At 44.6% G+C, this 24,165-nt stretch overlaps 1 protein-coding gene across 2 annotated transcripts in view; it reads left to right on the top strand.

Moving 5' to 3' along the window:
• Positions 1 to 1,315: 1,315 nt before the first annotated feature.
• The window catches only part of LOC120980161 (dispanin subfamily A member 2b-like), a 28,547-nt gene continuing 5,697 nt past the window's right edge, over positions 1,316 to 24,165 (top strand). Inside the window, exons 1-2 of one of the 2 annotated variants that reach the window (XM_040409066.1) lie at positions 1,316 to 1,334; positions 22,224 to 22,516. In XM_040409066.1, the coding sequence (XP_040265000.1) occupies positions 22,274 to 22,516 (243 nt within the window). In that variant the 5' untranslated portion in view covers positions 1,316 to 1,334; positions 22,224 to 22,273. Of the gene's footprint in view, positions 1,335 to 22,148; positions 22,517 to 24,165 lie in introns of those variants that run through there. The other variant, XM_040409065.1, reaches the window with a different exon arrangement.

The raw sequence follows: 24,165 nt of genomic DNA on the forward strand, positions 1-24,165 counted from the left end.
TCAAAATATTAACCATATAAATACCATGAGCCTAGTCGTAAACTCACTCATTTAAACCATCAATACATCAGAGTCCATCCCATCCCGGGATGACTATCAACCACCCTGCACAGACCTTGACTGGTGGGGGGAGAGACAAACTGGTCCAAGCTCCCAGGGCAGGTGAGGCAAACAAACCAGCCCGCGGAGCCTGGACACTTATAGCCCCCCAACCCCACTAATCCACCAATGATTCACTGTCACCAGGGCTCGGGAAAACTTTGCCCGATCCCAGCGACATCATAGGTCATTAAGATGACCAATTAAGAACATCACCGGGCAGAATTAAAATTCTGCCCAGCGATCCTCAGAGGAGAGCGGGAAAATTTCCCTCCAAAACCTTATGACTAAAAATAGCCTCTAATCACTGGGCAGAGAACCGACCACTCAGTGACCAGAGCCCATACACAGGCAATGCCATGTGTACCCCTCCATAATGTCCGGGGTACCTTCAGGATGTCTTCAGTTCGGTCACAGTACGGTTTTTGGATGGAGAAAATACAGCAGCACGCATTTTCTCCGTCCAAAATGCCGGATCCATTTAAATGCATTAATGCCGGATCCAGCCCCAAGTGTTCTGGAAAAACGGATCCGGCTTTGCAGGTCTGCGCATGTGCAGACCTTTTAAAAATGTGAAAAAAAAAAATACCGGATCAGTTTTTCCGGATGACAACTGGAGAGACTGATCCGGTATTGCAATGCATTTGTGAGACGGATCAGTCTACAAATTGTATCCGGTGACGGACGGGCCTGCAGGAATCCAGCAACGCAAGTGTGAAAGTAATTAGATGACTCAAACCATGAACGGCGAACTTCTGAACGCAAGTTCGCTCATCCCTAATCAAGGCGTAACATGTTGAATTACAATCCATGGGGGTCCTTTATTAAGATAATCTAAAAGGCATCTAAAACGCTGATCCTAATAAAGCCCCTGCGCTGGCGGTGGATCGTTGAAGTTATGTATTGGGGCTGGTCTCTATATATCTTTAACACATCCAGCGCCAGTCTAAATGACACGCTGCAATCTGTGCCTGAAATATGCCCAATATAGGTGTATTTTTAGGTTTAATGACCCCCCACCCCCCCATGTATTTTTTTTTCTACAGCTGTGGCATGTTAATGGATTATCTATTACATGCTATGTAAAACGAGTAGACTGTAGCATGACTGTGTGGTGCAGCTGGCCCTTTAAAAGCCAGCGATGAGTCAATGCCTTCTGCTAGAACAGGCAAGTGCAGAAATGATCGGAGGATCGCCTTACTCCTTTGTTCTGCAGCAGTCCTGGAGGAAACAGGGTAAGGCTATCTCCCGTGTTCTGCTGGTAATGATGCATGTGCCACTGCTAAAGTATAACGTTTCGTTATCAGGATTATAGAGGGTTTACATCTACCATTGCTTTTTAGATCTGACTTGGTATGGTCCATTCTGCCAAATTTATGGACAACTTTTATGGTAATAAGTTGGCCTATAAAGTGTTGCAACATCGTTACACCTATTTCTTTGACATGAGGGTTATGTGGCGCAGCTTTGCAACTTTTTCAGCAAATCTATGAAAGGCTATAGATGATGCAGTTTAACCCCTTCTACCCCAAGCCTGTTTTCGCCTTCCTGCCCAGGGCAATCTAACATGTCACTTTGTGATAATTTTGGGCTTTTTTTTTACTTATCCAAGCCATTCTGAGACTTTCTTGTGGCACATTGTACTTCATGACAGTTGTAAGTTTGAGTTGATATTTCACCTTGATTTGTAAAAAAAAAAAAAAAATCCCAAATTTACCAAAAATTGGGAAATTCAGTTTTCAAAATTTGAATTTGATCTACTTTTAAGACAGATGGGCAATACCTCATAAAATGGTTAACAATCAACATTCCCCATATGTCTACTTCATGTTGGGATCATTTTAATTTTTGATTTTAGGACTACACTTAGAATTTTAGAAAAGATTTTAACAAAATTTTCAAGTTTCCTTAACCATTATTTATTTTTCTTTTAGCACCATTTCATGTATAAAGTGATTTTATTTGGCTTGTGTAATAGAAACCCCCCATAAATGACCCCATTTTATAAACTACACCCCTCAAATTATTCAAAACTAGTGTTACAAACTGTTAACCCTTGGTGTTCCACAAGAATGGAGGTGAAAATTTACTTCAAAATTTATTTTTTACTGATTTTTTTTTTTAATTTTTTTGCAACATGGCAGGGGTTAACAGCAAAATAAACCTATGTATTACTGATTTTGCAGTTTACATAAATGCTCCATATGTGGTAGCAAACTGCTGTAGTGGCGCATGGCAGTGGTCAGAATAAAGGGAGCACCTTATGTTTTTTGGAGGGCAGATTTTGCTAGAATGGTATTTGGGCACCATTTTGTATTTAAAGAGACCCTGACGTACCTCTAGAGTGGAAACCCTCAGTGACCCCATTTTGGAAACTACACCCCTCAAAGAATGAAAGGGGTGTACTGAGCAATTTGACCCCATGGGTGTTTTATGGAATTTAGTAACACCTGGCTGTGAAAATCAAATTTAATTTCTTAACATAAAATGTTGCTTTAGCCCCAAATGTTTCATTTTCCCAAGGGGTAAACATGAGTGCACCCCATAACTTGTTACCCATGTTGTCTGCTGTAGGAGCACGTGGCAGGACTCTGAAGGGAAGGAGCACCATATGACTTTTGCAGCGCAGATTGTAATGGATTGATTTACAGGCACTATTCATTTATTTTTTGGGCAATTATGTGGGGGTTCATTTTTTTTTTTGCAGGAGGAGTTTGTTTTCATTGGTACCACTTTGGGGAAACGTATGACTTTCTGATCACTCAAAATTACGCATTTTGTAAGGCAAGGTGAAAAAAAACCTGTTCCGGCACTGCTTTTATTTTTATTTTTTTCAGCGTTCACCTGACATGGAAGATTATGTGATATTTATTTTTATAGAGCTGGTTGTTACAGATGTGAAATTGCCTATTTTTTTTTTTTAGTTTTACTCAGTAAAAGCATTTTTTTTAAGAGTATCTGGTCTTTGTTGCCCTTTTTCTGAGAACTATATATTTTTTTTATTTTTAGGGTTTAGGTAGGGGCTAATTTTTTTTTTTTTGCAGCAGAATGAGATGGATTGGTACTATTTTGGGGTATTTAAAACTTTGCCACTGTTTTTATAGAGCCGGTCGATACGGATGTGGCCATACCTACTATGTAAATTTTTAGCTCCGATTTACAATTTTATATAACTTTATAGGAAGGCCTTTTTTTTTTTTTTTTTTTTTTTTTTTTTTTTTTTTTTTTTTTTTTTTTTTTTTTTCTTTCATTCCACTATGGGACTTCACCTTCTGGGGGTCTGATCCCCTCTGCAATGCATTACAATACATGGGTATTATAATTCATTGTATTACCCGTGTAATACACTAACTACCTTCTTGCCTGTGAGACCCAGCCTGTAGAAGGAAGGCATCGGGCTGCCTTCACAGCCATCAGGTTCCTGTCACCGCAGGACAGGGACCGAATGGGAATGGAGCACCATCCCTTCACTAACCCCATACATGCCACGGTCAGCAGTGACTGCAGCATACAGAGTTAAAGTATCGGCATCTGTGTTTTCACCGATGCTGGCGTTTACAGCAGAGGCTTGGCTGTCGGCTCCAGCCCTTGCACGATCAGCGCATCATACTTCTATGGTGCTGGGGCGTAAGTCGCGTCCTGCAGTACCACGGTCCACCCCCTCCTTTCTAGCTCTTTCTACAATGTAACACAGACAAGAGTAGGACATGTCCTATTCTGCGGGGCCGTGGAACGGACATAAAGATGTGGCCAGCACGTGGTAAACTATCGGCATCTTTTGCCAGTGGGATAGCGAAGCCCAGTGGCATGCACAAATCAGTAGGCCGAGAAGCCCCATTGTAGGAATGGCAGTAGAGGCGGCAGGTGGGTGGCAGCAGGACGTGGCCAGAAGTAACAGCCCATTTTGCAGAGTATTCTGTTGCGGCAGCACACTACAGTATAATCAGTGGCAGCATGATCTATTATGTTGCATCAGGCACCAACTTCTGGAAATCCTGGTTGATCCATGCCTGATTCATCTTTATGAAGGTTAGTCTCCTCATAGGGAGGAAAGGACCGTTCTCTCAATGGGTTTCTGTCAACTGAGAAATGGATATTAAGCTGGTTGACATTAGCAATGTGCTAATGTCAGCTGAACATAACTATTAGTGCCATCGCCGAGCGTCCTTCCCTCACTGTGCCGAATACTGAACGGTGCGAGATTTACACTGCAGACATGGCCTGCGGGAGGAGAGCAGCGCTGCCTGGCCCTGTCAATGAAGAGAAGGGGGTAAAGAGGTGAGCAAATGGAGCCTCTAAGAGCAGGTGCAACGCCCCCCCTGCTCCCAGAGGCTAATTAGCATATTATGAAAATTAGTTTTTCTCAAAGGCCTTAGGCAGTGAGATGGCACTAATATAGTTATGTTCAGCTAACATTAGCACACTGCTAATGTCAGCCAGCTTAATACCTATTTTTCAGGTGACAGAAACCCTTTAAGCGGGGTTGGGGGGGACAGACTGGGCAATTGCCTAGGGCCCCCATTGTCTACGGGGCCCCCTGCTTCAGTGCTGCTGTTCAGCTGAACGTCTGAGGAAGCAAACAGGCAGACAGCTGCACTTTACAATGCAGTGTAAGGTCCCCTCCCTCACATATAAGATAAATCATTACTCTAGTGCTGACAGGACCTGCCATAATGACAGAAGGAGGAGGCGGAGCTAAGCAGAGAAGAGGGGATAAAGGACCTGCGATGACCTCACCATGGGACCAGAACAGGAGGTAGAGCTCAGTCAGCAGTGCAGTAAAGTAATGAAGACCATCCATGCATGTGAAGTATGGATTCAATGTCCTCCTTTTATACCTCCTGTTATGTAATATCAGAGTACATTACTAGAAAAGGTATAAGATCACTACAACTCTCAGCATGTCCAGGCCATTATATAATCTGGGTACATTAAACACACTGGATATGCTGGGAGTTGTATTCCTTATAATGTACTAATATTGGATAACTGCTTGGACATGCTGGGAGTTAGTCTTCTCTTATACCTCCTCTTGTAATGTGCTTTGATATTAAATAATGGCTTAGACATGCTGGGAGTTATAGTCCTCTCCTGTTATACCTCATGCAGTAATGTGCTCTGAATTAGGGCTGGGACGATGGATAGGGGAGGGTAGTAATCTGCCTAGGGTGCCATTTCGCTACCCATAAAGGGGGTGCACTCATGGCGGTCTAACTTCATAAGCCTCAGGTTGCTAGGCCTCAAGCCTGTGAGGCGTTGTACAGCGCAAAAAGCCGAAATGACATAACTGCAACCTCCTGCTCTGGGTCTTGCATGAGGACATTATGGGGGGGAAGCATTATATATTGGAACTAGTGGAGGGCACTACAGGGGGACATTAGAGCCACTCGGAGCATTATGGTTATACTGTTGATTGACTCAATCTGGAGGACATTGCTACTATGGGGGGGGGGGGGGCATCTTGGGGAGTGTTATCACTATTGGGGGCACCATTACTAATTAGGGCAGTCTGGGTGTATAGTGTTTGTAGACATGGAGGGGGGGGGGGGAGGGAGAGCACAACAGGCACAGTATTGGTGGTAGCTTCAAGAGGTTCTCTGGGTTTTACCCTTAGGATAGGTCATCAATATTAGATCGGTGGGGGTTTAACACCCAGCGCACACCGTCTCCCTTCTCTCTTCCTGCTCTGCTGGTGTAGGTCTATGGGACAGCAGCAATGAACATAACGCGCCGTCTCCTCAAACAGCTGATTGGCGGTTTCGGACTGTTTTTAGCACATTGCAAGATGTGGGCCCCCTCTTGATTTTTGCCCATGGCCACATTTTGTCTAAAACCAGCCCTGCTCCTAAGGGTAACTATTCCCCCCGCCGCACTGAACAACCACTCTGATGCCACACTACGGGCTGGGAAAGAAAGCACACTGCCTTCATTCTGCCTGAGGCAAAAATTGAAACTGCACCCCATGCCAAATAATTCTCAACCTAGCCCCATCCCTCCAGCCAGAGGTGTAACTGGATCAGTATGCACTTTCTATATTACCAGTGTCTTATGTGGGACAAGTCTTTGGGTCCCCTCAGGCTCCTGGTCCCAGTAGTGACTGCTACCTCTGCACCCCTTATAGCTATGCCCCTGGGTCTAATGTGGGTAGCCAGTAGTCACCCCCCCCCCCCCCCCCCTAACGAATCCTGACAATGCGGCTGTCACTACACAAACATGACAGCATGCATCTGGCCATTTTCTCAAGGGACTTGGAGGTCCTCCCTGCCTCCATCTCCACTGCATACTGCCATGGTCTGTTGGGGTAATCTTCATCTTCATTGTTGCCCTCTAATTCCCACTGATTCTCCTGCTCTTGTCGCTTTGGTGTGACCTCATTCACCCCGTAGTACTGCTGATTGACAATGTGGCCTCCTCAAAGGGCCTCGGCAAATGGCTTGTGTCGTGGATGAGCTGTCACTGGCTAATGTGAAAGTTAGGGAGTAGACCTGTCTGCAGCATTAAGGAAGCATAGACCTACTATATAAGCAGAAGAAGGTGGTCACACATATGGGGCCAGATTTAGCATTACTCTGACAGCTCACTCCACTTTCACATATGGCTAAAGTCAGTTTTAGCCAAGTCAGATTTATGATCGGCCCTTTAAGGCCTATTGCACACGGACGTTTTTTTTTCCCCATTTACTGGCCGTTTTTTGCGTTCCGTATACGGAACCATTCATTTCAATGGGTCCGCAAAAAAATGGAATGTACTCCGTATGCATTCCGTTTCCGTATTTCCGTTCCGTTTTAACATAGAACATGTCCTATTTTTGCCCGCAAATCACAGTCCGTGGCTCCATTCAAGTCAATGAGTCCGCAAAAAAATGGAACACATACGGAAATGCATCCATATGTCTTCCGTTTCCGTTCCGTTTTTTGCTGAACCATCTATTGAAAATGTTATGCCCAGCCCAATTTTATCTATGTAATTACTGTATATGCCATACGGAAAAACGGAACAAAAACTAAACGGAAACACAACGGAAACAAAAAACGGAACAACGGATCTGTGAAAAACGGACCGCAAAACACTGAAAAAGCCATACGGTCGTGTGCAATAGGCCTAAGACGGTAATAAATGTGGTTTGACGGTAGCAGTTTATCCGTCAGTAAGCAGCTTTACAAAAGTCGCACGTCTTTAAGAAAGTCGCACATTCTATTAAAAAGTCTCATAAGATAAGCATGGTCCTCACTGGAGGGAAATTGTGAATTTTTTTTGTGACTTGAGGAACTGGGTGGCAACAAGATTGAAGACTTTTGCGATGCTGGGTGCATGGATCAGACCTTCCTGATGCAGCACAGACAAAATGTTCTTCCTGTTATCGGTAACCATGGTTCCTATGTCCATTTGGCAATTGAACAGCCAGGGTTAGATTTCTTTATTGATGACGCTGAGCAGTTCCTCCCCGGTGTGGCTCTGTTCGCCAAGGCTAACCAGGTGCAGAACTACATGGCAACACCTGGTTTTGATTGGGTCATATGCTGGATGACTACTGTGCCTAGAGGGGAGGGTAAAGATGAGGACATTGGCACAGAAATCCCAGCATTACAGGCCAAGGCCCAGCAGGCCAAGGCCCTGCTGCTGCTTTTTATGAATGCACTGCTAGTGGGTTCCTCACAGGTAGTCTCCGAAGTGGCAGACAGTATACCCCTCCAGCGTTTGGCTGCAGGTCTCCCACTGCTTCCACTCTGCTGTCGCACAGGCACGCTTCCATTCTCGCCTGGAGTATGATGCCCCCCTCTTCACTTGGCTACCATGTGGGATTGGCTACATCTAAATCTCAACCATTCCAGTACAGCTCGAAACAGGACCACAGGTTGACGGTGGCAACTTTTCGCCACTGTCTATATTCCTTTTGAGGGCACAGGCAATGGTCTGTTGGCCATAGTGCTTGTCACCTCTCCCTAAGGCTACTTTCACACTCTCGTTTGGTGCGGATCCGTCTTGTATCTGCACGGACTGATAATGCAAACACTTGTATCCGTTCATAACGGATCAGTTTGCATTACTCATTAAAAAAAGTCTAAACGGATCCGTCAATTGCACCGTATTGTCAGTGAAAACGGATCTGTCCCTATTGACCTACATTGTAAGTCATGACTGATCCGTTTGGCTCCGCGTTGTGAGGCTGACACAAACGCTGCAAGCTGCGTTCCAGTGACCGTCTAATGAAAACGCAACGGAGACCAAACGCAGCCAAACTGATGCATTCTAAACGGATCATTATCGATTCAGAATGCATTGGGGCTGAACTGATCCATTTTGGGCCGCTTGTGAGAGCCCTGAAACGGATCTCGCAGGCGGACCCAGAAACACCAGTGTGAAAGTAGGCCTAAGCTCGGCTCACAGTGAAATGGCAGAGACCGTGCGGGATGAGGCTTTTATTGGTCTGTGAAAACACCGGGGATGGCCATCTACGAATTGGCCGGCTGCGCAGCGTTTTGGGTCCTATGGCGTTCCTGGGCTTCTTACTTTCACTTTGTAACATGTGCAGCAGTGATTTTTTTTAGGGGGGAAAAAAGCGTGCGGAATTTCCGGTTTGCGGTGAAATTTTCCTGAACTTTGGATAGAATTCCACTTTGGATGCTTTGATTCTCTCAACACTAGTATAGAACATACTGAGGCTACTCCACCCTTTTGTTGGTCCCTGTTCATATTCATCATACATCACATTGACCACTAAGTGAAATCTAATTTCTTGCTTGTGCGTTTTTTTTTTTCAGGGTTATAGCAGTGGATTTTAATTCTATGTATTACTGACCACTTGCCTATTTATGCTGCCATTTAATGTGTATCTGAGCAAGAACCACCTTTTGAAATTAGTCATACTGCATATTTTTATTTTAAATAGTTTTTTCTTCATGTTTTAATTTTTGTTTTTGTTTAACAATATCTTTTTTTTTTTTTTTTTTTTTTTTCTGCTGTCCATTACCAAAAAAATCAGAAGAGGCACGCCTTTTTCCCATTACATTTTATGTAGGTTCTGGTTATGGCCTACGAACACGCATGTGAAATAGACCTGAACGCTATGTGGTGAGGGCCTATCATGAACGGAAGAGTTGCAGTAAATCTGCCATGCGATTGTAGTCCTGTTAGATGGAGGAGACGGGGCCTCTACCACCCACAGGACGGTTGGGGAAAAAAAACCTGAAGCAGAAGGCCTAGATAAGCAGCTGCCAGGGGTGGTTTACATAGCTGAGCTCTGCTGTATGCCAGGGATCAGGTTTCCACATCTAGTTAGAAATGAAAGCTGCATCTTAACCCTTTCAGGACCAAGCCATTTTTCACCTTTCTGCCCAGGCCATTCTGAGATTGTTTTCTCGTCACATATTGTACTTCATGACCGTGGTAAAACGGAGTAAAATATACCAAATTTACAAAAAAATGCAAATTTCAATTTCTTTACTTTTATAATGGATAGTAACTACAACAGTTATTACTTTACATTCCCCATACTTCTACTTCATGTTTGGTTAATTTTGTGAACTACATATTTTTTGGGGACGTTAGAAGGATTAGTTTAGAAGCAAATCTTGAAATTTTTAAGAATTTTCAAAACCCACTTTTTAAGGACCAGTTCAGGTCTGAAGTCACTTTGTGAGGCTTACATAATAGAAATCACCCAAAAATGGCAATTTTAGAAACCACACCCCTCAAGGTATTCAAAACTGATTTTACAAACTTTAACCCTTTAGGTGTTCCACAAGAATTAATGGAGATGGAATTTCACTTTTTTGGCAGATTTTCCATTTTAATCATTTTTCTACTAAGAAAGCAAGGGTTAACAGCAAAACAAAAAATTCTTTATTACCCTCATTCTGTAGTTTTCAGAAACATGCCGTATGTAATCGTAAACTGCTGTATGGGCACTCGGCAGGGCGCAGAAGGAAAGGAACGCCATATGGTTTTTGGAGGGCAAATTTCACTGGTATAATTTTAAGTTGCCATGTCACATTGGCCAGGTCACCTGATGCACCCTAGAGTAGAAACTCCAAAAAAATGACCCCTCTATTTGGAAACTATGGGATAAAGTGGCAGTTTTGTTGGTACTATTTTAGGGTACATATGATTTTTGGTTGTTCCATATTACACTTTTTGTGAGGCAAGGTAACATAAATAGCTGTTTTGGCACAGTTTATTTTATTTACAATGTTCATCTGACAAGTTAGATCATGTATTTTTATAGAGCAGGTTGTTACAGACGCGACAATGCCAAATATGACTACTTTTTTGGGTTGTTTCAGTTTTACATAATAAAGCAATTTTGAAAGGCATTTTTGAAACAAAAAAAATCATGTTAGTATTTTTTGGTCTATTCTTAGGTGAGGGGGTAATTTTCTTTTTCAGGATAAGGGGATGGTTAGATTGGTACTATTTTGGGGATATACATCTTTGTGATCGCTTGGTGTTGCACATTTAGGCCACTTTCACATGGGCGAGTATTCCGCGCGGATGCGATGCGTGAGTTGAACGCATTGCACCCGCACTGAATACCGACCCATTCATTTCTATGGGGCTGTTCACATGAGCGGTGATTTTCACGCATCACTTGTGCGTTGCGTGAAAATCGCAGCATGCTCTATATTCTGTGTTTTTCACGCAACGCAGGCCCCATAGAAGTGAATGGGGTTGCATGAAAATCGCAAGCATCCGCAAGTGCGGATGCGGTGCAATTTTCACGCACGGTTGCTAGGAGACGATCGGGATGGGGACCCGATCATTATTATTTTCCCTTATAACATGGTTATAAGGGAAAATAATAGCATTCTGAATACAGAATGCATAGTACAATAGCGCTGGAGGGGTTAAATAAAAAAAAAATAATTAACTCCTTAATCCACTTGATCGCCGAGCCGGCATCCTCTCATTCTGTCTTCATCTTAGCTGTGTGGAGCAACAGGACCTGTGGTGACGTCACTCCGGTCATTACATGATCCATCACCATGGTAAAAGATCATGTGATGGCCGGAGTGACGTCACCACAGGTCCTGTTGCTGCACAGCTAAGATGAAGACAGAAGGAGATGCCGGGCTTCGCGATCAAATAGATCAAGGGGAGTTAAATTATTTTTTTTAACCCCTCCAGCGCTGTTTTTATTATGCATTCTGTATTAAGAATGCTATTTTCCCTTATAACATGTAATAAGGGAAAATAATAGCAATCTACAGAACACCGATCCCAAGCCCGAACTTCTGTTTTGCACTCGCGCGGAAAAATCACTGTTGTTCCCGTAATGCACCCGCACATTTTCCCGCAACACCCGTGTGAACTCCATTCACACGTCCGCAAAATGTGTCCGCATCCGTTCCGCAATTTTGCGGAACGGGTGCGGCCCCGATTTTGGGTCCGCAGCTCCGCAAAAAGAGCATGTCCTATTCTTGTCCGCAGCTTGCGGACAAGAATAGGCATTTCTATGGGGGTGACGGGCTGGTGTGTTGCAGACCCTCAATTTGCGGGTCCGCAACACACCACGGACGTGTGAATGTAGCCTTAGTGTTTTTAAGGTGACAAATGTTTAGCTTTTTTTTTTAAACGGTGTTCACCCTGAGGGTTGTGATACTTTTATAGAGCTGGTCGATACAGATGCGGCTAATGTCAAATTTTCTTTTTTACCTATTAATGTAACTTTTTATGAAAAATATATTTTTAATTTTTTATTTTAATTTTTTTTTTTTTACACTTTTGGAGTCTGATCCCTTTTACAATACATTACAATACTTCTGTATTGTAGTGCAATGGCTGTAAGTGTATTAGTGAGTGTAAAACAGTTACATTTCACAGGCTCTCCCAGAAGGCTGCTATGATGCCTAAGGAAGGCATCAGGCTGCCATCGGGTCCCCGTCACGGCAGCGCGGGGACCCGGTGGACATCCTGCACACGTCTGAAATCCGCACGTGCCACGGTCAGCGCTGACCATGGCCGTGCAGGGGTTAATGCGCCAGCATCAGTGATTTCACTGATGCTGGCGCATGCAGCAGTGGTCCGGCTATCAGTGACTGCTGGACCCCTGTTGCAGATCGGGCGGGCGCAGCTCCTGCACCCACCCGATCAGCGGCCTGTTCATGTACGGTGCTGGGCGTTAAGGGGTTAAAGGAATACTCTGGGGAAAAAGTGATGCACTGTAAAGTCTATTGCAGGGCCTGAGGAGCTATGCCAGGCACAGATCCATCCTCTGTTCCTGCACTAGGCTTAAAGGGGACCTTTCACCACAAAATGGAGTGCAATCTGCAGACTACATGTTATAGAGCAGGAGGAGCTGAGCAGACTGATACAGTTGTGGGAAAACCACCTCTTTTTGAGTGCACTTGTACATGTGGCTGTCATGGTAGTGTTAGCTATCTTTGTATACATACTTGAAGAGAACGCTGTAAGTCACTGAGATAAGCCCCCATGTTCAACTGAAGTCAGAGCAGAGGTTTAAATTTAAGTTTTTTTACAGATTTTTTTTTTCTCCCTTCCCAAGAAAATGTATCAATCTGCTCAGCTCCTCCTGTTCTATATTCTGCTGCCTGCAGGTTGCATTTTCATAGTGTTGTGCTCCCTTTAAGGCTTCTTTCACACTAGCGTTTTTGCTGGATCCAGCAGGGCTTTGCAAAAGCGCTTCCATTATTGAATACAACCATCTGCATCCGTTATGAATGGATCCATTCAGATTATCTTTAACATAGCCAAGACGGATCCGTAATGAACTCTGTTAAAGAAAACTGATCTGTCCCCATTGACTTGCATTGTGGGTCATGACTGATCCATCTTTCTCCATATCCCATGATGGAAAGAGAACCGCAGCATACTGTGGCTTGCTCTCAGGTATGGGAACGCAACCAAACAGAATGGAATGCATTTCGGAGCACTCCGTACTGTTCCGTTTTGTCCCCATTGACATTGAATGGGGACAAAACCGAAGTTTTTTTTTTTCTGGTATTGAGTCGACCCTATGAGGGATCTCGATACCAGAAAAATAAAAACACTAGTGTGAAAGTAGCCTAAGGTCTAACTCCAGATTGATATTCCTTAGGGTAGGTTTACAGACTTTCCTGTTTTTTTTTTTTTTTTTTTCTCAATGGGAAAACTGATTAGAGATGAGTGAATTTCTCAAATTTGGTCGGTTCGCCAAATTTTCCAAAACTATTTGGTCCGAATAAATTTGTGGCGAATGGCGTTAAACAGCTATTTCCTGGCTGCAGAGAGCCTTTATTGTGGTGAACACTGTACCTTGCAGTAACATGCATAGTGAGTCTTCTGTGGTAGTGAAACAATACTGTGAGTCAGTATGACATGTAGATGACAGGCGTCTCTCTTTGAATCACTGCACATTTCACTTCTTTTGGCAGTTTCGGGGCCAAAACTGACCAAATAACTCAAGTGTGAACTCAGCCTTACACGTCAATGTTAGCGTCGGGTATAAAGAACCTTGCAGAGGCCCAAGATCCTACTATAGCGTGAAAGAGCACTTTTATAGTCAGCTGATTCCACATAGCTGTCTACAGAATCTGTTGTATTAAACGCTTATACAAGTAGAGCCCCCCGACAGAGTGAAGAGGGTGTCAGCAGTAAGTTAATGTTGAGGTCACTGATTATTTTGCCCTTCCTCTGATCCGACAGAACAATAACCCACAAAAACTGTCCTGTCTGTTGAACATCCACCTTCACTCGGTCAGCATTTGCTAAGTGATCCATCAGTATTGCTAATGCCAAAAAACAGGAGTGGATCAAAAACAGAGATGACACGTGAATGGAATATTTTCATGTCTTCTGTATTTTGTACCCACGCCTGCTTTTGGCTACCAAATCATAAGCCAATTCTGATGGGACCATACAGGCCTTACAGCTGCTACACAGACAGGATCCGTTGTCTCATTTCCCTTCCTTCTGACAGATCAGAAGAAGGGTCAAATAAATGTCAACTAGGCCAAAAAGGCAAACTAGTGGCCCAATCATGGATTGGGGAGGGTGGGAACAGCATGAGGTCCACACAGTGGCCCAATTAGTGTGGCAGCAGCATCAGGAGACCAGAGTGGCAAGGTGACTGGGGAGGTGGGTGGCACTAACAGTACCAGCTGATGATGGGTGTAACAAGGAGCTCTTGGAATCAGATGTGGCATCAGGCTGGTGGCAACATCAGAATAGTAGCTGAGGCAGGTAGCCAGAAGAAACCAGTCTCTTTTGTCAAGGGTTAGGTGAGGCAGCATGGATAATCTAATCTGATGTATCAGGCATTGGTGGGTAGAAATCCTGTCTGATCCACACCTGAATTATTTGGGACCTCCTTGGGGTAACTATGGCCCTCTGCTCATCAACTGCACTACTGGCCAGGCAGGACAGCTTTTCCAGGGAAAACTCTGCCAGTTGAGCCCACAAATCCAGTTTGGCTGCCAAGTAGTCCAGCAGATCTTCAATGACAGCTGGCAGGGTGCACTCCAATTATGCCACCACCTGCTGGTTCAGGTTCTGCTGTCTAGCTGCTGGTGAGTAGTTTCTTTACTATGCGGGTAAAGAAAGCAGCGCATCAGCGACTCTAGACTCTAGCTGCTGCTGATGGAGCTTGTACTGCTCCTGCCACCACCCCCCCTCCTCCCTGGAGCAGCCATGGAAGTAGAACATGAGCGCAGAGGTCCCCCTGGTCAGACCTGCGAGAGGATGGATGATGGTGCAGGAAGATGGGCAGCGGCCAACTGACTAGTATGTCTCTATAGTAGTTCAGTTTGTCCTCCCTCTCAGTGGGTGTAAAAAAAAAAAAAAAAAAGCCACTATTTTGTACCAGTAGCGGGGGTCTAACATGGTGGAGAGCCAGTAGTCATCCCTCTGGCGAATGGTGACAATTCGGCTCACTACACAAACAAGTGAGCGAGTCACTTATGCAAATTGCCCGATGCATGGAGGGACTCCCTGCCTCCATCTCCACTGCATCTCCACTGTCACATTGTGTCTGGGTCATATGCCTCATCTTCCTCTTGCTCCTGCTCCTTCTCTTCTGTCACCTGTGTAGAAAAACCACCCATTTCACTACACATTGCTTGTGCTCCAATGTCCTCCTCCAGTTCAGACCCCACAGGGCTCATGTGGCTGTGAGATGTAGGCGCCACGTCTCCAGTCCTCTGACCAGCCAGATTTACCAGCATCTTTTCCAGGATATGAATCAGTGGAATGACTTTGTTCATCCCGTAGTCCTGGCGACTGAAAAAGTGGCCTTCTCAAAGGGCACGAGCAAACGGCAGGTGTCGCGCAAAAGCTGCCACTGGCTAACATCGAAGTTACACAGGGGAGCATCTCTGTCCACCTGTATCAAGAAATCGTTTATGGCCTTTCTCTATTCGTACAGTTGGTCCAACATATGGAGGGTGTAATTCCAACGGGTCGAAATGTCTCATATCGGCCTGCTGGGGGAAGGGGGGGGGGGATGCTGTTCTGCCACTGTAGCTCAGAAGGGTGTGCTGGGTGGTGTACGAGTGGCTGAAGTGCATGCAAAATTTCCTGTCCATTTTTAGGAGGTCTTGCAGATGGGTGGAAGACTTAAGTAACCGCTTGACAACCAGATTGAACACTTGTGCCATGCAGGGCGCATGGCTCAGCCCTCCTTGACGCAGCACCTACACAAAGTTCTTCCTGTTGTCGGTCACCATGGTTCTGTTCTTGAGTTGTCACGGAGAAAGTCAGGATTCTATTTCTTGCTGAAGGACACGGCGTAGTTCCTCCCCTGTGACTCCGTTCGCCCAGGCAAACCAGGTGCAGAACGGCGTTAAAGGGGTCGCACATGGCTTGCTTACACTACATGCCTCTAACATAATTCTTGGATCTCTACATGAAAATATATTTGATGTAAATCGTGAGAGGCATAGTTGGGGACATTGAACTCCACTGTTTTGTATCTCTTGTGAAGTTAGCCACCTCTATTTGCTTCCTGCTGTTTACTGCTCCTGAATTAAAATTGGAGCAACCAACTTCAGGTTCCTCTGTTGTATGCCTACGAGCAAGAATGTTGCACATAATTCTGATGGAACTCCTGATCTTCAGAAACTGGACTTGGACTCTAAATCAGAGGCTCTCCTGCCATGGAGAAAGCCAGCATTCGACTTCTTGATGGACTCAGAGCAGTTCCTCCCCTGTGACTTCGATCGCCCAGGCAAACTAGGTACAGAACAGCGTGACACCGCTGTGCCCTGCAAATGTGGTATGCTGGTGAGGCACTGTGAATTGTCCCTTCAGTGGAAGCTGAGGATGAGGAGGCAGAGGCGGACATTGTCACAGGACCAACGGCGTGACATCGTGGAGGCGGAAGTGGCGTCACCTGGACAAGTTGCTGGTTTGGCTGCGCAGGAACCACATTTTACCCAGTGGGCCGTAAAGGACATATATTGTCCTTGACTATAGTTACAGCTCCACACATTGGCACTGCTGTGCACTTTGGCAGACAGGCTCAAGGACTGGCCCACCTTCCGTTCTACATGTGTGCAGGGCTGGTACTGCCTTTTTGCCAAAGAAATGACTGTTTGGGACTATCCACCTTGGCTCGGCACAAGCAATCAGTTCTCTGAAAGGTGCAGAGTCCACCACTTGGAAATGGAGGAACTGCAGTACCAGCAACTTGGCCAGGAGCACTTTCAGCTTCTGCACCATTGGATGAGTGCACACATACTATTCTCTTTGCAATCCCTTCGGTGATCGCTTGCTGACGGAATGACTGACTAGTAGGAGCAGGAGCATCATGACCAGCAAAAGATGGGAATGACAGTCGGCTCCCTTCAGCTGAGGTGGTTGAGCCTTGACTAGCTGAAACCGGGTGCCGCTGTTTGATGCAGGCTGGACCACCACATCGGAGCCACAGTTCTCCCAGGCCACTTAATGGTGATGCTGCATATGATGACGCAGGGCCGTAGTGCCAACATTGGGACCCTGGCCACGCTTCACCTTCTGCCCACAGAGGTTCACCTTCCCGGCGGCTTGACAAAAAACTGCCACACCACTAAGTAGGTGATCTTTACCCCCAAAATTCTGCACTGACTGCTGCCTCCATGAACCCCCTCCGTGCTTCTCACTGGTCTGTGCAGGGGGTGGGGCCGGCAGTCCACTATGCTCCTCCTACTACTACTACACAGGCCAGCAGCTCAGTGTGGATGCTGCTGGGGAATGAGGGGTATGTGGAGTTTTATTTATTTATTTTTCTTCCTGTGAAGGGGGCGCTTAACCAGGCATATTACTGTGAGGGGGCACTTATCTTTGCATAACTACTTTGAGGGGGGAAAATATCTGGGCATAGTTACTGTGAGGGGCACATGTGGGCATAAATACTGTGGTGACATAAAGGAGAATTGTAGCAGCATTTAGGAGACTGGGTAGGATTAGGTGTATAGTTTTGAACAGTTAGAGGAATGGCCTAGTGCAGGTAATATGCTGTTGTCACTCTTTTTTTAAAAGTTTGGCGTGAGATGGGGAAACCGGCTGTCTGAACACTTTTTAAATTGAATGTTCTGGACTGACGTTCTGCTGTTCGGCCAGAAGATGCTGCTGTTTCCTAACACAGCTACAGACTGCACATACATCTCCATATTCATGAGGTGGGGTTTACAGTCTGGAGGGGAGGGAAGGCAGCAGCTATCTTAGACTGAGAGACACTGAGGAACTGTGTGAGCAGTGAATCTGACTGCATCCAGGTGTGGGAGTGACCAGAGATGAAGCTGATGGTGTCCAAGACCCTGATTCTGTCCAGAGGAATTGCAGCCAAGAACGCTGAGCAGAGGAACAAAGAAAAACTGCAGTACTGCATGCTTTTTGGAGAGAAGTTCGTTCTGTTCGGAGTCACCAGCGAATGCAAAGCAGACCCGGGTCGGTAAGATCGTGCACGCGCCTAGAGACTGAGACCAGGGTTAGGGTTAGTTTGTCAGGCCACAAATGTTAATACTGTTCATTGGAAGGACTCTAACTTGAAGGGACACTTCACCTTGGAGAGCTGATAAATCCCCACAAACTCAAGCCGGGCTGATGTTTTGCACAGAAGGAATACTCGGGCACGTGCTACAGGACCAGTTATGGGAGGGGGAATAGTGTAGATTTGTGTAAGATGGTAAGCTGTTGTGCTGCACTGCAGGCTAGCCTGTACCACACACCCATACAGTGATTCTTGTTCTTTTAGGGTAATGACAGGTAAGGTGTGGCAGTTTAGTTGTGCCCACCAGTAGGTAAATTACTGCCATTTTTTCCTCTCCTGCATCCATCAGAGGGGGCCGTGCTGTGCAGCACAAGAGTCTCAGGCTTTATGTAAATTGATTGTATGCTCTCAGCATTTGTGGCTGTATTTATTGCCAGATTTATGTAAAATTCTGTTTTGGCAAAAGCTGGTGTTGGGGTTGCTTTCCTCATTCGTGACTTCACTGTATCCTGGGGAGCCCACCCCTGTACACCGCTTAGAGGTATAGTGAACGCAGTGCCAAAAGAACATTACTATCTAGTCCTTAAATACTAAGCATTTCCTAAATTTACCAGATAGCGAGGATGTAGATGAATGGCGAATATTGGACACTAACAGTGTGTTCCAGTAATTTCAAAGAAAATAAAATTGGGGTTCAGTCAGTACATCCCAGTGCACATTACCATTGCTGAAAGCGCAAAAGCAAAATACAGCAGCACTCTGCAAACACAAAACAAAGTACAATAGGGCCATACTCGCTATAAAAATGTAATGTGCTAATTCTGTGTTATGAGATTCTTGGCAAATACATTCTGTACAAAATTATTTGTGCCTGTTCACCAGCATCGAGGTGATCTCTTTAGGATAGGAACCCAATACTTAATACCACAGTCCTTGGTGCCATACTGGCCTCCATTAAATTCAGGGAATGCAAGTTCCACATGCATGCTGAACCCACACTTTAATGTACCTCTTTGGTTCCACACTGGCCTCCATTATACTTGGGGAATGCAGGTTCCACAGGTATGCTGAGCCCACTCTGTATTCCACCTCTCCTGGTGCCAAATGACCTCCAATTTAATACAGGGAGTCTGCATCCCCTGAATTTCATGGAGGCCATTATAGCACCAGAAGAGATAATAGTGTGGGCTTGCCATGCATGTGGGACCTGCATTCCCTGAATTTAATGGAGGCCGGTATGGCACCAGTTAATGTGGTACTTGGTTTTGGGTTCCTATCCTACAGAAATTGGTTTGATGTTGGTGGACAGGCACAAATGTTGGCGAATACATTTTGTGCAAAATCTCTTTTCTTTTTTTTAATGCAGATTTAGCATTTTACACTTTCTATAGTGAGTATTGTACAAATAACAAAAAGTACAATTTGTGCTGTTTGCTTTTGTTCCCGGTAACTACCTGACTACCAGAGGAGGGACGAGTAATCTCTGTTCTCCATACAGACCTTTGGACAGCAGATTGCTGTTCGCACAGGGAGATGTGCTGCCTAGAACTTTTTTTTTTTTTGCAGCTCTGATGCAGACTTGTGTTGATCGCAAATATTCTAATCAAGTTTTTATCCCGACTATCTAGAATATAATGCTATATCTCCGTAATCACAAATATCACTGCTTCTTGCTTGTGGGCCCATGAGAAGGCTGCAATAGCTTTATCTGAGCTTGGCAACATCCCTAGCAACCAATAGGAAAGTTGCCTACCCCTTACTGTAGAAGTACCTCCCCAGCATCTGTTTTCTGCAGTTTTTTGCAGTTCTGAAAGAACAGGGTCATTGCTGTCCATACATACAGTACAGACAAAGTTTGGACACACCTTCTCATTCAAAGTTTTCTTTATTTTCATGACTATGAAAATTGTAGATTCACACTGAAGGCATCAAAACTATGAATTAACACATGTGGAATTATATACATAACAAACAAGTGGGAAATAACTGAAAATATGTCATATTCTAGGTTCTTCAAAGTAGCCACCTTTTTGCTTTGATTACTGCTTTGCACACTCTTGGCATTCTCTTGATGAGCTTCAAGAGGTAGTCCCCTGAAATGGTTTTCACTTCACAGATGTGCCCTGTCAGGTTTAATAAGTAGGATTTCTTGCCTCATAAATGGGGTTGGGACCATCAGTTGCGTTGAGAAGTCAGGTGGATACACAGCTGATAATCCTACTGAATAGAATGTTAGAATTTGTATTATGGCAAGAAAAAAGCAGCTAAGTAAAGAAAAACGAGTGGCCATCATTACTTTAAGAAATGAAGGTCAGTCAGCCGAAAAATTGGGAAAACTTTGAAAGTAAGGGCTATTTGACCATGAAGGAGAGTGATGGGGTGCTGCACCAGATGACCTGGCCTCCAGTCACCAGACCTGAACCCAATCGAGATGGTTTGGGGTGAGCTGGACCGCAGAGTGAAGGCAAAAGGGCCAACAAGTGCTAAGCATCTCTGGGAACTCCTTCAAGACTGTTGGAAGACCATTTCAGGGGACTACCTCTTGAAGCTCATCAAGAGAATGCCAAGAGTGTGCGAAGCAGTAATCAAAGCAAAAGGTGGCTACTTTGAAGAACCTAGAATATGACATATTTTCAGTTGTTTCACACTTGTTTGTTATGTATATAATTCCACATGTGTTAATTCATAGTTTTGATGCCTTCATAGTCCTGAAAATAAAGAAAACTCTTTGAATGAGAAGGTGTGTCCAAACTTTTGGTCTGTACTGTACATGCTACAGACATAGTGTTGTGATGTCACAACAATACTTACTGCAGCAATCAGTAATCTACTCAGACAAGAGAAAATGTGAAGTTTTATGTATTGCTCAACAAAATATGCATGCTTAGTGCCAATTTGCACAATTGCGACTATTGGAGCACTCTATTTGCATAAAGATATTATTCTGCCATGTATGCAAAATGTAATCAAACAGTGCTGTAATGTAAAATTACTTGGTGATCAGGAGTTCTCGGCCACTAAAGTTGCTGCCAACCATTTTTTCCAGTCTCGAAACTTCTAGCAGCTTGAAAAATGTAGTATAAGTGAGCCACGCCTGTATTGCATGCGCACGTTACATTGCTGGTTTTCGCCATCAATCACAAACTCTAGAACTGGCAAATTTATGGCGCATATTAGGCCAAAAATTCACGAAAAACAAATATTGCCTATGCTGCTCATCACTAATGCAGACCCATTCATTCCAATGGGGCTGCAACAGCATGCAGACAGCACATCATGTGCTATCAGCACGTTCCGCGGCCCTGCAAAAAAGATGGAGCATGTTCTATTGTCCGTTTTGCGGACAGGCAGCATAAAGGACATGTGCTTCTCTGCCCCTGGGCACAAAGCACTAAGGAAAGGGGGGGGGGGGGGGGGGGGTCCAAGCAGAACTCTTGCACCAGGGCCCATGAGCGTAGCTATAGGGGGTGCAGAGGTAGCAGTCGCTACCGGGCCCAGAAGCTTGATGGGGCCCAAAAACCCTTGTGCCACATAAGGCACACAACGCACTGAGGGAACGGGGGCCCAAGCTGAACTCTTGCACCAGGGCCCATGAGCTGTTAGCTACGCCCCTGCATGCTCAGCTCTAGTAGGGTTGGCACCTTGTCGGTCCGATCTGGTTTAAGTGCCAGAGTTGAAAAATCAGTTCCCATTCATTGTTTAGTATGACCTCTTTTTCATATGTATTCTGTAAATTACAATACACATTTAGAAAAAAATTAAAGGGCATAAGAAACCAAAAACTTAAAATTTTAATATACACAGTCACACTTTGGTACCGTAAGAGTCTGATCTATACTGCAATAAATTGGGCATAGTTATAGTTAATACAGTTGAAAAGACATAAGTCCATCAAGTTTAGCCAAGGCATCAGATAAGACAGTGTTTTGAAAAGGTGTAATTTCCATGTGGACCTTTCAGCACTGAATGCCCTTGGGTATGAGGGGGTTAACCTTATTCATTACTAGCCTATTCGGTTGCTCATTTCCAGTAACTTTTTTTTTTTTTTTTTTTTTCAACATTTCTGTGCCCCTCTAACTCCCTCCTTTCTTCAACAGAACAAAGCTGTTTGGCTGAATGTGTAGGGAGGAAACGAAACTGAGCCTCTCTGAAACACACAGCTCCCTCCTCCTTTCCCCCTCATCATATAACAGGATACTTTTCTCTCTCCCCCCTCATACAGATCCTCTCCAGTCTCTTTGAGAAGACTCCTAGACCTACATTTCAGGAATCATGGAAAATGTTAATTATGGACGGGAACTTAATGCTCCCCCTCGATATGAATCCCCATCCTATGAACCCCTAAAGGAAGAAGTGGAGTTTCGGAGTTATCCAGGCCAGAACGTGCAGTCCACAGTGGTGACAATCATGCCTGACGGTCCCCCTGTCCGTGATCACCTCATCTGGTCCCTTTTCAACACCATGTACTTGAATTTCTGCTGCCTGGGACTTCTTGCCCTTGTGTTCTCCGTCAAGGTAAGGCTGTGCTACTGATCTTAAATACCTAATATAAGGTTGTCCCATCTGTTTTTGATCTTTGTCCCTTTTTCATGGACAATAGATATCTGTATTACATCTGTATCATTCCTGAGCTTACTGTAAGAGCTTTTTGCAGCTACTACGACCAAAGTAATTCTTAAATTACGAGAGTTTTTTTTGGTTTATTTTTCAGAGCACAATCTGTGTAAACAGTTATACTGTGGTTAGTGCCGGAAGTTTCTTGACATGTTTGTCATAAAAGGACACAAAAAGGGAAAGTACCAAGTACATGAAATCCATGCAGCTAAACCATTTGCTCTTTCTATGTGATTGTGTTAATAATTTCCAGATGTTGAGGTTTAACTTGTAAAGGGGCCAGCTATGGGGACATGGTGGTTTGAGGGAGAGCTCATACGTTCCTCTGACCACCCCTTCCTCTTTCTTGATACGGTCAGGTTTATGCATAGTCATCTCGCCTGGACCTGTCAATCAAGGGGAGGTAGGGGCTAGATGCAGGAGAAGCAAGGGTATACAGTGACTTAGGCCAACCCTCGGTGCCCTTTACTTTTATTTCACAAGCAAACTATCAGTTCTTGCTCCAGAACGAAGTTGCTTATTAAGTGAAAGTTGTTGCTTTATTAATAAGCGCTATTCATTCCATAGCACTGTACATATGAAAAGGGGTATAGGTACATAATACAGACAATTGCACTAAGCAATTATCATGAAGACACATTTTCTGCCATAATTATGGTGTAATTTTGGTCCTAAGTGTCGCATCTTAGGTCATGCCCACTTTGCTGTGAAGCCACATGACTTTTTTTGGACTAGGCACAGGAACTTTCCCTAAAGCTGTATTGGATGTGCTGGATTGAGCCGCCACTTGATGAAACTTACACCAAAATCTAGGTGTGCTCACATTAGTGCGGACCATTATGCCTGGTTTTAAGGGGTTTTCCTGATGACCAACCTTCTGGATTGAGCTACAATGAAGATCTGGGAACTACTTACCTGCCAGGTCCTGTGCTACCTCTCAAGTTCCCCCAGCCGGCCTCTACATACCCAGCTGCAGTACCCTAGAAGGACTACTGTAAAGTGATTATCATTTTCAAAGTTACCATATTTTTTGCATTGAGACACTTGTCTTCTCAGGGCCACACTGTACAGTTTCAGGATGTAGTGTGCGCACAATGACCCAACACTGCACGAGTCAGGGCCGAGGAAGAAAATAATTTTTTTCTTATATCAGGTGTGCCTTATAAAGCAAAAAATACGGTAATGCAATATTTGAGTTAAATGTTGTAATTATGTACATACACTTAATAGCAATGTATAGACATCACATGGTTACAAACTAGGCAAATTGTGTTAGGTTGTCAGGAGATGGAGTAGGTCTGCCCCCTAACTTGTTAGTCTTGAGGGAGTCTAGTCGGAGTAGTGCAAATTAGAAAGTGTTACAGCTCTTGCACAACTAGGCCCAAGTTCAGAGAACATAATCTCTGACCCTACAACTGACCAGAAAGCAGCCATACTACAAAAGTCCTCGAGAGGGGAGACCAGACATCGAAGAAGGTCTAGAACTCACAAGGCTGCAAGCTTCAGACTAAAATATTGTGCTGGTTTAAGGCAGGAAAGCTTTGCTGCTG

The sequence above is a fragment of the Bufo bufo genome, chromosome 10, assembly GCF_905171765.1.
Source record: "Bufo bufo chromosome 10, aBufBuf1.1, whole genome shotgun sequence".
Taxonomy (NCBI): domain Eukaryota; kingdom Metazoa; phylum Chordata; class Amphibia; order Anura; family Bufonidae; genus Bufo; species Bufo bufo.